At 37.1% G+C, this 14,168-nt stretch overlaps 1 protein-coding gene across 1 annotated transcript in view; it reads right to left on the bottom strand.

The window, feature by feature from the left end:
- Positions 1–14,168, bottom strand: part of LOC135220640 (nuclear RNA export factor 1-like) — a 320,030-nt gene that overhangs the window by 69,895 nt on the left and 235,967 nt on the right. The window contains exons 6-8 of the mRNA XM_064257959.1: positions 11,661–11,825; positions 4,717–4,801; positions 2,990–3,186 (exon numbers count right to left, since the gene is read on the bottom strand). Coding sequence (XP_064114029.1) covers positions 2,990–3,186; positions 4,717–4,801; positions 11,661–11,825 — 447 coding nt within the window. The remainder of the gene's footprint in view (positions 1–2,989; positions 3,187–4,716; positions 4,802–11,660; positions 11,826–14,168) is intronic.

Below are 14,168 nucleotides of genomic sequence, written 5' to 3'. Positions count from 1 at the left end.
TTAGATTTATGGTGAATTTTTGAAAATAATATTTGTTTACGTCCGCGCGTTACGAATTCATGCATTATTTTGTGATAATATTTTCTGTGTTGCTTTTATCGTTTTACAATGTGTTATATACCAAAATTATCGCAATTTAGTGTATATTACAACGAAAAAAAATTAACTCATTACCTTTAACCGTTTTGCGCATAGGGCGATTTGAATACAATTATATATGAAATTTTTTTTTTGCACTACCATATATTGCATTATTTATATATGATAATGATAATTTTTTTCATTTCTGATGGTTGACATACTAAACTTCAGGCAATGATAAAAAAAAAGAGCCAAAAATGAACTCTTTAATCTTGAAAACTAAGCGCGCTGTGATTTTTTGAAAAAAAAAAAAAATTTTCCGCTCCCGCGCTCACTCTGAGACTGCCTCGGCACGGAAGACGATTTTTAATATACCCCTTCGGCGTTTAAGGGTTAGTATAACCTTGACCTCACTGAAAATCAATTTCACTAGTGAGGTAAGTATGCCATATACATACCGTATAAGTATAATTCAGAAGATGGGCGAAGTTTGAATTTCTATTTGCTTTTGACCCTCAGTCAAGGATGAAGTGTTCTATTTCTATCTATCCTGATAATATACCAGTTCCTTCCAGTATGGAGGTTCAACTCTGATGAAATCTAAACCATGCTAAAAACATAACCTTTTCAAAGGTAATGATGATGATCCAGTTTGGGCCAGTTTCACCAACTTAAAAACTATGACATTGAATCTTACCCTCTACAATGAAAGTTCAAATTATTACTTAGATAACCCTCTGCTACCTCATCTTTAAGCAAATCATGTATAGCAACTGCTTACCATGATAGAAATTGAGACATCAATCCTTATGGGTATCAGAAGGTCAAGGGCCATATGTTCTCATAATTTTTTGCCCCTATTGCATACAACACACTTTCTTTGCCTTAGACCTCATAGCAGCTACCACAAATTCCATAAAATCTTTCCTGTCATGATAAGCCCTAAATTTGCTACATAATACTGCATGCTAATATACTGTACTTATATAAACTATACTAATCACTTAAATGATACTCTTAAGATCGTTTCTAATTGTTTAATTCATATTGATATAAATACATAATGTCATGCGTCCTCCATTCACAACAATTCCATCTACTATATGGATTTCAAGTACAGAACACAATAAACTATTTGGGATATATTTACATTAGTAATACTATCACAAACAAGGCAATAGTAATAACATATAGAAAATGGAATTGAAAAAATTAGTCATACATTCAAACCTTATTCCTCTAAACATGCAGTATACTACTGGATATCTACTGGGACTAAAGTCATTAACAAACAGAAAAACCAAGCCTAAATTGCAGATAAGTAAAATTAAGGATCCCCATTAACCAAGAAAAAGCAGAATAGTGAGATATACTAACAAAAGCATGATATATCTAGAATTCAGGCCCTGGTCAAAATAATGAGATAAAATCAACTGCAAAAAACTGACTTGTACTCAACAGCAAACAATCATTATTGTATTTTCCGTAATTTCTAAGCATAATGACTCTCAAACTGCTGCAAAGTACAGCTTGAAATTTTATTTGCAGGGAATTTAAGCAAATCGACTTAAGAATGTGTTCATACATAAAAACTACCACCTCTACTAAGTGACATCATATTGTATTAAGGGGACCGTCCACTATGTTGTGTATTTTTTTTTTTATTATACAAAATACACAATTACCATATATGTTTTAGATATATATAATACCCTCATCATACAAAAATTTCAAGACATTTGAGCAAAAATTTTTAGTTTTATTAGCAAAAATTATAATTAAAAAAAAAAATTTAGATAGCAATTTCTCTGCTAATATGACATCAGTTGTATTGAAAATCGTGCCATAAAAACTACTTTATACTATACGGAATAATTCTGTGTGAACAGAATATTGATTTTTTTTTTTCATGATTTTTTTTTGTTAGACACTTAAAAAAATCGTAAAAAAAAAGAAAGAAAGAAAGAAAAAATAGGCTCACAGGGAATTATGGGATTTTTATTCCTCTTTCCAATGATATCTTTCTCTCTAAAATTGGATAATAAATAACCAAGTAATGGCTACCAACAGGCGAATAAGTGTTTTTGAGTTATGAGCTCCCAAAGATTTGCTATGTAAATTTTTGCTTTTTTCTTATAAAAGTCAAAACAACATTATTATAATTACTTAATTTGTACTTTTATTGTTGATTTCTACATCAAGGATCCTGGTCCTCCCCCTAAAAGTGGTATTAATACCCTAAGCGTGACACGAGACAATGATGTTGATGGCGTGACATAAGACAATGAGGGAGCTGATACAATGAATTTTTGTGTTTTTCTTTCAGCACACTCCTGGCCTTCACTAATTTTGCTAGCCTTAGTTGCTGAGTAGCCTTCTTGATCTTAGGTAACTTCAGCATTGCTATAAGTTCACTAAGAAGTTATAAAAACAACGTAAATAGCTAGTAACCAAACGCAAGTGTGTAAGTGCGTGCAACTCCTTTGACGTCTGTGGAGTAACTGAGTCTCACCTATGCTATAACCACTCTGAGCAGCTCTGACACTACCTTTCATTGCTACCAGATGTATGAGAATTTTGAAAAAAAAATCTGAAAAAATCGCTGTATATATGCAAAAATAAACACGCAAAAACAATCCTGTCAAACTCAAGTCATACAGATGACACAGTTACGATGACGTTACCATTTAAAAACCGCTGTATCTTCATTATTTGTAAAAATAATTGGCTGAAACTTCTGGAAAGCATGCACAGCATGTTTCTGCATAGATACAAGTAACTCGATTTTTTATTTTTTCAAGTTGACATGTCATCCGCCATAGCGGAGGGTCCCCTTAAATGACAGTGTTTGCTCTGGATTTTTTGTTTTAATTCAGCAGCTGAAAATAAGCAATATAATAAAGCTTACCTTATTGTTAGAGAGAATTAGTCTCTTCAAGTTTGGGCAAGACCCTACAAGCCGATTTGTTTCTTCAAGGGAGTATAACTTATTGGAACCAAAATCAATTTCTTCAACCAGAGGGATATGACCAACTATAACATCCACTATAATTTTCATATTTGGCAATCGACAAAGGGGGCAGAAAATATCTGCTGCCACCAGTCCTGAAAAAATAAAAAAAATCATGTTTTACACATATCTGATCACATGCAATATCTTCATAATACAAAAACATTACGCATATATCAGATGATGACTCTTGGGAAAACTCATCTCAAATGCACCTTTCTACTGAAAAGAATGCACCTGTACTCATTTTGTTGCCCAAATAGGAAATAAATGAGTGTGGGGATGGGAGAAAGGCTTGTTACCTTTTATAAAATGTGTTTTCTTTTATAAAAAAAAAAATCAATAAGATGCATGAACTGCTCCTTAAGAAAGAGGCAAGGAAAAAAAAAAGCCTCTCTCACATATGGCAATGTCAAGATCCAGGTGCTAGTATCATTCTAAATTTTTGTCTTGTAGCAAAGCATTCCAGTGTAAGACTAAAAAGGACAAAGGTGCATTGTATTAAGAAATTTACAACTCACTATACAAACAAGATTAAAATTATAATAAAAGATAAGAAGAAAAGAACTTCATGAGAAATTGAAAGCACTAGCAAAATGAAACAAACAAAACAAAGCCATTAGTGAAAGAAGTCATTTCTGAAAAAGAATAAAGAACTGGCACTTACTTCAATCATGCAAGATTTATAAAGGGGTCTGTTACCTCCAAAATACATGTGTATACAGTATATATCCCATAGTAGCCTACTTCTAGTTTCCATTACTAATAGTAATGAACCTTATAAAACAGGATCCATCTTAGAGAATATTAAAATTATTGGTGAAAATTTATAATTACAGTTACTACTGATAAGTGTTTATTATGTAGTCAACTTTTTATCAATTAACTTACTGATAAACTTGAAACATGAATACTCATGAAACATAAAGTAAATCTAAATATAAGAACTCACACACTATCCATAAATATATTTTGTGTAAGTTTTCTAACATCTAAAATATACTATATAACATATACTCTTTTATACCACTTGCATAAAGTAAAAATACATATCTAATTATGAATATAATACTAATTATAAAAATATTACTGTATGTATATATTTTAAATGTACATTTGTAATTACATGTAATACAGTATTTTATTTTATTCTATTTATGTAATTATTTTATATTACAGGTACTGTAAGCAGTTGAGGGAGACTAGCTATGTTCCTTATGGGTATTAAAAGTGATACCAATAATGGATGGTACAACTGAAGTACAAATATACCCACAACTGTAGTATGTTTATGATGTCCATCAATGACTTTTATGTTTTTATTCTTTTTTATATAAAAACTTACATGTTGTCTACGATGTATGTAATAGCATTAGTTTTGTGCAAACAAAAAATTTATTCCAAACTATTACATCATCCCAAGTCCTGGTTTACATGCATGGCTTATGTGTTTTTGTTACATAAGTGTTATTAATCTACCTAAATAAATATAACTCCCTTGCATTTTTCACTGATTTGTTCCATTGAAATATAAACTAATTACATTCATATTTTCAATTCCAAAGAAGCTGATGAAGACAAAAACTACAAACAGAACTAAAATTTTTAAAAATAAGCATACATACCTGCATCATTATGGAAATTTTTCAAATCCAGTCGTTTCAACTCCACACAGTAGCGTTCACTCATTACAGAAGTCACTTTTTCACGCTGAAAGAGAATACGTATATGTCTGTGAACTGTAAAAATCACAGTATCACCAAAATTCCTTGAATAATTTATAAAGAGAGAGAGAGAGAGAGAGAGAGAGAGAGAGAGAGAGAGAGAGAGAGAGAGAGAGAGAGAGAGAGAGAGAGAGAGAGAGAGAGTGTGTAGTATTGGCATAGTTATACAAAACAATACGGCACTGTTACTCCAGACCTATAAATCAAGAAACCAAGATAATCCAAACATAACTTGAATCAATATTCGTAGTTTCATTGTAATTAACAGTAACTATCAAATTTTTAAACCATATTAACCCTTAAACGCCGACTGGATGTATCATACGTAGACTAAAATTGTCTGTTGGGTGCTAAGTGGATGTACGGTACGTCGACTACAAAAAGTTTTTTCAAATATTCACGGAAAAATAGTTATATGCCTAGTTTGCGAAAAATTTTAAATCACACGCCTTGAGGGATGCTGCGAGTTCATGGATCACGCTATTGTTTTGTTTACCAGGTTACCCAGGCGCACATGCGCGAATTCTTTTCTTCTCACACTATAAAGCATCAGCGACGCATCTCAGAAATTCTTTCGTCACTTTGGCGTAACCTTTGCACCGTTTTATATTAGCCGTTACATAGAGTTTTATGTATGAAAATGTGAGCAATTTCATGTAGAATATAACAAAAAACAACCCATGGTTGTAATTTTTATAAGTTTTGAAATATTGTCATATAAATCACGGTAAGTGCCAAAATTTCAACCTTTGGTCCACTTTGACCTCGACAGAAATGGTAGAAAAATGCAATTGTAAGCTAAAACTCTTACATTCTAGTAATATTCAATCATTTACCTTCATTTTGCAACAAATTGAAGTCTCTAGCACAATATTTCGATTTATGGTGAATTTTTGAAAAAAATTTCCTTATGTCCGCGCAGTAACTCGGCCGAAAATCTTGGAAATTCTTTTGTCACTTTGTCGCAATTTTTGCACCATTTTATATTAGACGTTACATAAAGTTTTATACATGAAAATGTGTGCAATTTCATGTGGAATACAACAAAACACAACCCATTGTTATAGCTTTTATCAGTTTTGAAATATTTTCATATAAATAATGATAAGTGCCAAATTTTCAACCTTTGCTCAACTTTGACTCGACCAAAATGGTCGAAAAATACCAAATTTGTAACTAATTTGTATTTTTCATAACTAACAAACCTGAGGTCTTAACATTAGGATTTACTAGTGCCAAGCTGGAAACGCAGTAGAATTAAAATTACACTTGTGAGATCCAGGGACTATTGTCATCTATACCAGGTCACGGGACATGTATACCCAGAATGCCCACGGCGACCTGTGACCCATCAGTTATATTTCTAACCCAGTTTAGACTGCTAGAGGGGTGTTTCGAGGTGGGCCTCTACCTGTTAAGACCTCAGGTTTGTTAGTTATGAAAAATACAAATTAGTTACAAATTTGGTATTTGTTCATATACGGAACAAACCTTCGGTCTTAACATTAGGATAGACTTACTTATTGGAGGGAGGTAAGTCTCTACAACTGACTGGAAGTTTGCCACCTTATCCATTTCCGAATATATTAGGGAAATTCTAAGAGAATGGACAATGAACCTAGAACCAAAGATATAAGCGAATCTATTGGTTTCCCTCTCTGGGTGTTGATACCATTCTATGGTTTACTCTTGTCCCTTGTAACTGGATCCACCCTCACCCCTCTCTTCCCTATTATCTAGAGGGGTGTGTTGCTACTGAAAAGTATATCATAACCTAAGATAGCTTCACAGTATGGCTGACCACCTCACCTGCATCTACGTAGTCCGTTCCAGCATATGACGGTACCCTCCTTCATATTGCCCGTAGTTAAAGGAGTAGGAAGAGAGTAGTAAAGAAAAAAAGACCAGTCATCCCATTCATTCTACTTTCATACCTTCATCTTAGACTAGACTCAAACTGACCCGCTAAGGGTACTGGATGAGCTATATCACTTGTTGGGCCACCACCACTGGACCCAAGGAAAAAGTGTCCAAGGATCTATGGGCAACGTCTTTCAAATAAAATGAGGTGAAAGTTGTTTGGCGTTTTCACACACCAGCTTTCAGAATTCTCTCCACAGACATGTTCTTCTTAAATGCCAGAGAAGCACTCAAGCCCCTGATGTCATGAGCTCTAGCTCCCACCTGGCTATTTGACCCCCTGTCTTCTGTCATATAAGCATTTCTGATCGTCTCCCTTAGCCAAAACGATATTGTATTCCTGGACACTTCCTTCTTGTTCCGTCCTGTACTTACGAACAACCTCCGGCATCCCGGCCTGAGGTGCCTTGTTCTTCTTAAGTACTCCCTTAGTGTCCTGACGGGGCACAGAAGCATCTCATCTTTGTCATTGTCTACAAAGTCTGCCAAGGAAGGTATGGTAAAGGAGTCGAATCTGCCGTCCACTATTGTTGGGTTTTGGGTCTTGGCCACGAATTCCGGTACAAACTCAAATACCATTGACCTCCAACCTCTCAAGTGCTTTATGAGATATGACAGGCCATGGAGCTCCCCCACCCCTTTGGTTGATGCCAAGGGCCAATAAGAAGACTGTCTTCAGGGTCAGGCTCCTATCCGTGGACTGCCTTAGTGGTTCGTAGGGGGGTTTTGTCAGACTACTCAGTACCATGGTCAGATCCCAATCTGGGGCTTTTAGCTCCTTTGGTGGACATGACTGTTCAAAGCTCCTAATCAGCATGGCCAACTCCCATGAAGACGAAATGTCCACTCCTTTCATTCGTAAGACTGAGGCTAGAGCCGCCCTGTACCCCTTCACTGCAGACACAGACATATGCTTTTCTGTTCTGAGATATATCAGAAAGTCTGCTAACTGCTGAATAGTGGTACCGAGTGGAGACAAGTTCCCTCTACGACACCAATCACAGTATGCTGACCTCTTTCCTTGGTATACTGTCGCAGATGATTTTCTGATATTTCCTGCCATCTGAGTTGCTGCTTTCTGCGAAAACCCTCTCGTTCGGAGGAGATACTTGACAGTCTCCACCCATGAAGCAATAGGGACTTCACCGACTGGTGGTACCTCTCCATGTGCGGCTGACACAGTAGGTTGCTCCATGGGGGTAACTCTCTCGGCACATCTATTAGGAGTTCCAGTAGGTCTGGAAACCACTCTGCTTCGGCCATAACGGAGCTACCAGGGTCATCTTGAGGTTCTGAGACCGCATTTACCCTGTTCAGAACCTGACGGATTAGACAAAATGGAGGAAAATGCGTACACGTCCAGATTGTCCCAAGGGTGTTGTAGCGCATCTTCTGCTACTGCCTCTGCGTCTGGACTACCGAACAATACACTTCCAACTTTTTGTTTGTACCTGATTGCGAATAGGTCTATGATCGGTCCTTCCCACAACATGAGCATCCTGTCCACTACCTGTTGGTGCAAGGACCACTCCGTTCCCAGAATCTGATCCCTGCGGCTCAACTTGTCGGCCACTATGTTTTCTTTTTTTGGTTTCCGGAATATACCCGGCCCTGATGTCTACCAGGTTCTCTACAGCCCACTGATGAAGTTGAACTGTCATCACATGTAACTGCCGAGAAACTAGGCCTCCTTGTTTGCTTATATAAGCTACTACTGTGGTGTTGTCTGACATCAATACCACTGAGTGTCCCTTTACTCTCTCCCTGAATTCCTGTAGAGCTAGAAATGCTGCTTTTAACTCCAGCACGTTTATATGGAGTTCTCTGTCCTTGCAACTCCATTTTGCTGACACCATCAACTCCTCCATATGGGCTCCCCAGCCTTCTAGTGACGCATCCGAGAACAGCAAGAGGTCCGGAGAGGATTGTTGAAGGGGGACACCCACTGTCAGATTGTCGTCGTTCACCCACCACAGCAAGTCTTTCCTCACTTCTGCCGACAAGGGAATTTGCTCGTACGGGTGATCTACTATTGGTGCCACCTCCTTCATCCTCCATTGTAGAGACCGAAGGTGTAGTCTTCCTTGTGTTACTAGCTTCTCCAGGGAGGTTAGGATTCCCAGTACCACCTGCCACTGCCTTGCTGGTTGTGTTTGTTTTCCCTTTTAAAAAAAAAAAAAAAAAAAAAAAAGGCATTCACCACTTATTTCCATTTCTCTATTCTTTGGTCTGTCGGGAATACTTTGGCTTCTGTTGTGTCTATAACCATTCCCAGATACTCCAAACGTTGACTTGGATCCAACTGCGACTTCTCCTGATTTATCACAATACCTAGGCTGTGACAAAGCTGCAGGAGGGTCGCCCTGTCCCTGAGTAATTTCTCTCTGGACTTCGCTATCACCAGCCAATCGTCCAGATATCTTATTAGCCTGATTCCCTGAGCATGCACCCACGTCGACACGAGAGTGAACACTCTTGTAAAAACTTGAGGAGACGTTGTCAATCCGAAGCACAGGACCTTGAATTCGAAAGCTTTCCCTGCAAGACTGAAGCGGAGAAATTTCCTCGAAGACTGATGGACTGGTATCTGAAAGTATGCGTCCTTCAGATCGACTGTCAGAATAAAGTCCCCGATCCTGACTGCTTGTAGAACCGTTTTTGGAGTTTCCATTTTGAAACTGGTTTTCTTTATAAACAGATTCAGAGTTGACAGGTCTATTACTGTCCTCCACTCCCCGTTGGCTTTGGGTACCAGGAAAATCCTGCTGTAGAAGCCTTTCAACGGACTGCATACTTGTTCCACAGCTTTTTCCGTCATCTTCTTCACTTCGTCTTGCAGAATAGTGGCCTTCTGAGATTCGTGAGCATAAGCGAAGTGGGGTAATGGCTGTTCTGTCAGGGGCGGGGTTACCTCGAACGGAATCAGGATGGCAGAACCTCAAGATTTCTTTTATACAGAATTAAATGGAGAGGGTCATGGGTCATAATTTCATCCTAAATCTTTATAAAATACCAACCTAAACGTAATGAATAATCTACATAAGCAAGGTGTTCTGAAAAGTCGAGACCAGATGTTCAACCAGATGTTCACCCAGATGATAATGGGATAAATTAAATTACCAGTGCTGAATTGAACAGCAAATCTTGTAGAAATCTTCCACCCCATCCTCCCTTTCAGGTGGATAGGAATGCTAAATGAGTCTTCGTGAAACTTTTGACTCACACCTTACTTTTGGGAAACATCTACTGAAAGTTTCAGTAAACCTTACACAAAGGTTAGGTACTGTTTGCAAAGCCTCATATTACATTTATAAGTGTGATAACATCAATCCAACCTGTTTTAGGCCATCTGTTCTTCCGTTACTAGAATACTGTTCTCCGGTGAGAAGTCTGCTTCTGCCAGATACCTCAGTCGAGTCCTCTGAATCGCAAGTCTAAGCGTAAGAGTAGCGAGTTGAAACAGCATGACTACAAGACGGGCTGGGACTGGAAACTGTATCCCTAGATCTCTTAATGGAGATAGGGAAATCGTCAACTGCTGATGACCTCTTAAGAGGGCAAGAGGCCATGGAAATACGCCAATGACGCGAACCTGGAGGATATGAACCACTAGAGTCCGATGATAACTGTGCACTGAAAGAGACACCTTTCCAATGGCGCTCAGTCGACCTGATACGACACTTCAGGATCGAGGGAAGGAGAGACTGCCGTGGACAAGCGCCGCAAGTCTCCCTTGGACCTCCGGCATGTCTTCTCCCGAGGTGGGGGAGCGGGACAGTGACCTTTGTCTAGGAGGACTGGACCAGCCAACCCCCTCAGAATGTACTTCACTAGTACTAGCACTGGACACTTTTTCCATCACATTTCTCCATGAACGATTTCATGAAGGCATATAACTCCATCATAGTACTGGCCAAATATCTTAACTTCCTCTCGAACCTTGATTCGAGGCTAGCAATGGTATCAGAAAATGGAACATGGGAAGCTGGCAAAGGAGTAGGAAATGAAGGGGTTGGAGGACTGAGAATAGGAGAGAGATTTCCAGGAACAGGAGAAGAAACAGGAGTAGAAATCTCCACTAACACGGGGGAGGCGGAGGAGCTACACTAGCCTTACTATCAGCCCTAAGGGCTGCCTTCTCTTCATATTTTGCAACACCTTCTTATTTTGTGAAATACAAAGTTTCCATTTCTCCTCGTTCCAATCCTGACATACAGAACATCTAAGTTCCCTTGAACAATCCTGACCCCTACATTTAGTGTATCTAGAGTGAGGATAGTAAATTTCTTTAACTAATCTAGTTCTGCAGCCATCTGTGCAAAACCTAACTCCAGATGTGCTTGAATACGACATATTCAAGCAAAAATGGCAACAAAAAAGACAAAGTAAGGTAACTAATTCTAACAAAAACAAAACCACAATGTAATTGTACATCACCAATATGCAGGAAATTCAAAATAACCATCCAAATGATGACTAAGGAGGTCCGCAGAGCTACCGATGTTACTCAGGAGCCAGCTGAAATCCAATTGGGAGGGTCGTCATACCTTTCTACCGGAAGTAGGCGGTAGTGGTTACCTACACTAGCGATGGCAGTGCCAAAGCAAAATTTGAAGTTTGGTCTGCCTCGCGTACAAATCCTACAGCTGAATAATTCCTTGGTAAGACTGAGTAAAACGGCTTATTATTACACTTAGGTCATTTATCAACATGCATCGTGTATCTCTAAATGACATGACCACTTGGGGTAAGGTATTAATGTAGGTATCAATGCAAGTCATAAGTAAGGGGTCCTTTAAAAATGAATGATACCACATGAAAAATGATGGTGATAAAAAAAAAAATGAAACTTCAATTACCATGATTTAAGTAACTTCCAGAGAATGTAAAAAGTACTTTCTATAACAAATGCAATATTTAATTACCTGTTCTGCAGTTAGAGCTCTAACAGGTGGTGCAGACCTGTTAATTTGTATTAACAATTTCTGACCAGATGATATGCTGACTCTTCGGCTAATATCCCTGATAGCTTGGACAGCTGCAGCATTATCTTCCAGATAGAATACACGATTATTCCCTTCTGGTTCGTACTGAAATATATGACACAGTAAATTAAAACTACTGTAAAACTACAACTGGATCTAAAATTCAGTTTACCTTACTTATATAATATAGTAGTAATAAAAAAATGTCTGCTCTCATTAGTTTCACCGATGTGTGTGGTGACGGAGGATGTTCTCAAGAGCAAACATCCTAATATGACAAATTTTCAATTACCACATATTTCCATGTATAAGATGTCCTTTAGATAAGACGAGGTAAAATATTATGGCAAATTTTCATGAATTTATTTCATATCTGTAGTACTACAAGACAACTGCTAAATTACAAAACCATCTGTGTACAGTAATACCCCAAACTTACGCGAAGTTAGTTTCCAGACCCCCCGCGTAAGGAGAAGTTTTGCATAAGTTTGGCATGGTCTCTAACAATGCTAATACAGTGGTACCTCGTTTGTCGAATGTTTCGTATGTTGAACTTTCCGTTTTTTGAGCAAAAATTTTGTATTGTTTGTCAAACAAATGCTCCTTTGAACTGACTGATTATCTGGTTTATACTTGTATTCGATGGCCTACTGGTCTTACAAGTTAAACTATATTAATTTTTTTCATTTACAATACTATATAGTTTAATGATAACCATAACTGACAAAATAAATAAAAGTATAAAGCATTTAATATAAAATTTACTTTCAATAAAAGATGTATAAAATCGTACGTAACTGCGGTGACATCACGCCCAGCTGACTTGGCACTGAACAAGGGAGCATTGATATGTTGAGGAGTGAATGAGAAGAGAGAGTTAAAATATTATTTAGTATGTATGTAAAACCAATAATAATTAACATAAAAAGGGAATTTCCCTATAAATTTAACGTAATGATAAAATATGAAAACAAATGCAATACAAAAAAAAAATAAGTCTTAATTGAGCCAGTGTTTGGTGCGCCAAGTGAGACGGTCTAGTTGAACCATAAATGTAGAGTTGAACAATATTAACAAAATAGTAAATGAAAGAACAAAGCTTTTCACAATAAAATTTACCATAAATGATTAACAAAATCATTCGTCATTGCAGTGATACATACTAACTTGAGGTAGAGGGAGGGAGCGGTTACATTTTTGAGGAATACTGAATAAATTATTTTAAGTTATCGTGCGTCGTGGTATTGTTAGGAGAGAAGACAGTAAAATCTTTACCATATGTATGTAAAAGCAGTACCAATTCACATAAAAAACAAAATTTTATTTCACAATAAATTTAACAATCATAAAACATGAAAACAATAAAATGCAATGCAATATAAAAAAAAAAGCTTTCGAGTCAGTGTTCAGTGCAGAGAGAGAGAGAGAGAGAGAGAGAGAGAGAGAGAGAGAGAGAGAGAAACGGCTCTACTTCACACTGACATATTTGCCCATTTCTTTCACTTACACTTGACTTGCCCAAATAACTTTTATTTCTGTTACAGTAAAATACTAATCTAGTGACAATTGCTTTTTACAATTTTTTACTATTGTAAAAGTAACTTGGCTCTGTAATAAACAAACTGGCGACGCGACAGCTTCTGCATGCCTTCAATTGTTTGTTTAAACGGCTTCCTTGTGGAAAGTAATTTTATTTCTCATTCCTTTCCTTGCATTCTTGACTTTTTACTTATTTGTTTGCAAAACCCTCATGATAGTTTTAAAAGTCTGCCATTTGCCAACAGGAAGTTGATGTATTGTGGCACTCAAGTTCCAAGTGTAAACACGCATATTACACTCTCTCTCTCTCTCTCTCTCTCTCTCTCTCTCTCTCTCTCTCTCTCTCTGACACAATCGGACACACAAACTATCAATTTCTTTTATTATCCTGGTACATAGTATGTGAATAAAATTTATTTTATTATCAACCTTTGTATACTGCAACCAATGTTCCCGTCTCTCCTCCCTCCATCCCCCAGCTGGCCAGGCACCATTTTTACCAAACAGTTCGTAAATAATACACAGGAAAAATAAAATTTTGAAAATTTTACTTCATATAACGTATTGTTTCGTTACTTTAAACTCTTAATTTAACTTTTGAACACATTAACAATAGAAAAAAAAAGTGAAAACGGGGCCTTTTTGGGATGGCTGGAACAAATGATCCTGATTCCCTATGCTACCAATAAACATCACTTAGAATTTAAGGTTTAATTTTTATAAAGGTAGTATAAGATGACCCCCAATTTTTAGTGGTGAATTTTAGGTTTTAAAGGTCGTCTTAAACGGGGAAATAGGCAGTAATTTGTTTTTCAAAACTAAAAAGCCTGAGGTTTTAACACTAGGATAAATCTTCTGCGGCTAACTGGAAACTGGTTAAAAACAATAGAAAAACTGTATGTACGTATG

Source organism: Macrobrachium nipponense, chromosome 2 (assembly GCF_015104395.2).
Source record: "Macrobrachium nipponense isolate FS-2020 chromosome 2, ASM1510439v2, whole genome shotgun sequence".
In the NCBI taxonomy this organism is placed as follows: Eukaryota; Metazoa; Arthropoda; class Malacostraca; order Decapoda; family Palaemonidae; genus Macrobrachium; species Macrobrachium nipponense.
The sequence above is the reverse complement of the archived record's forward strand: the minus strand, read 5'-3'. Positions and strand labels throughout refer to the sequence as shown.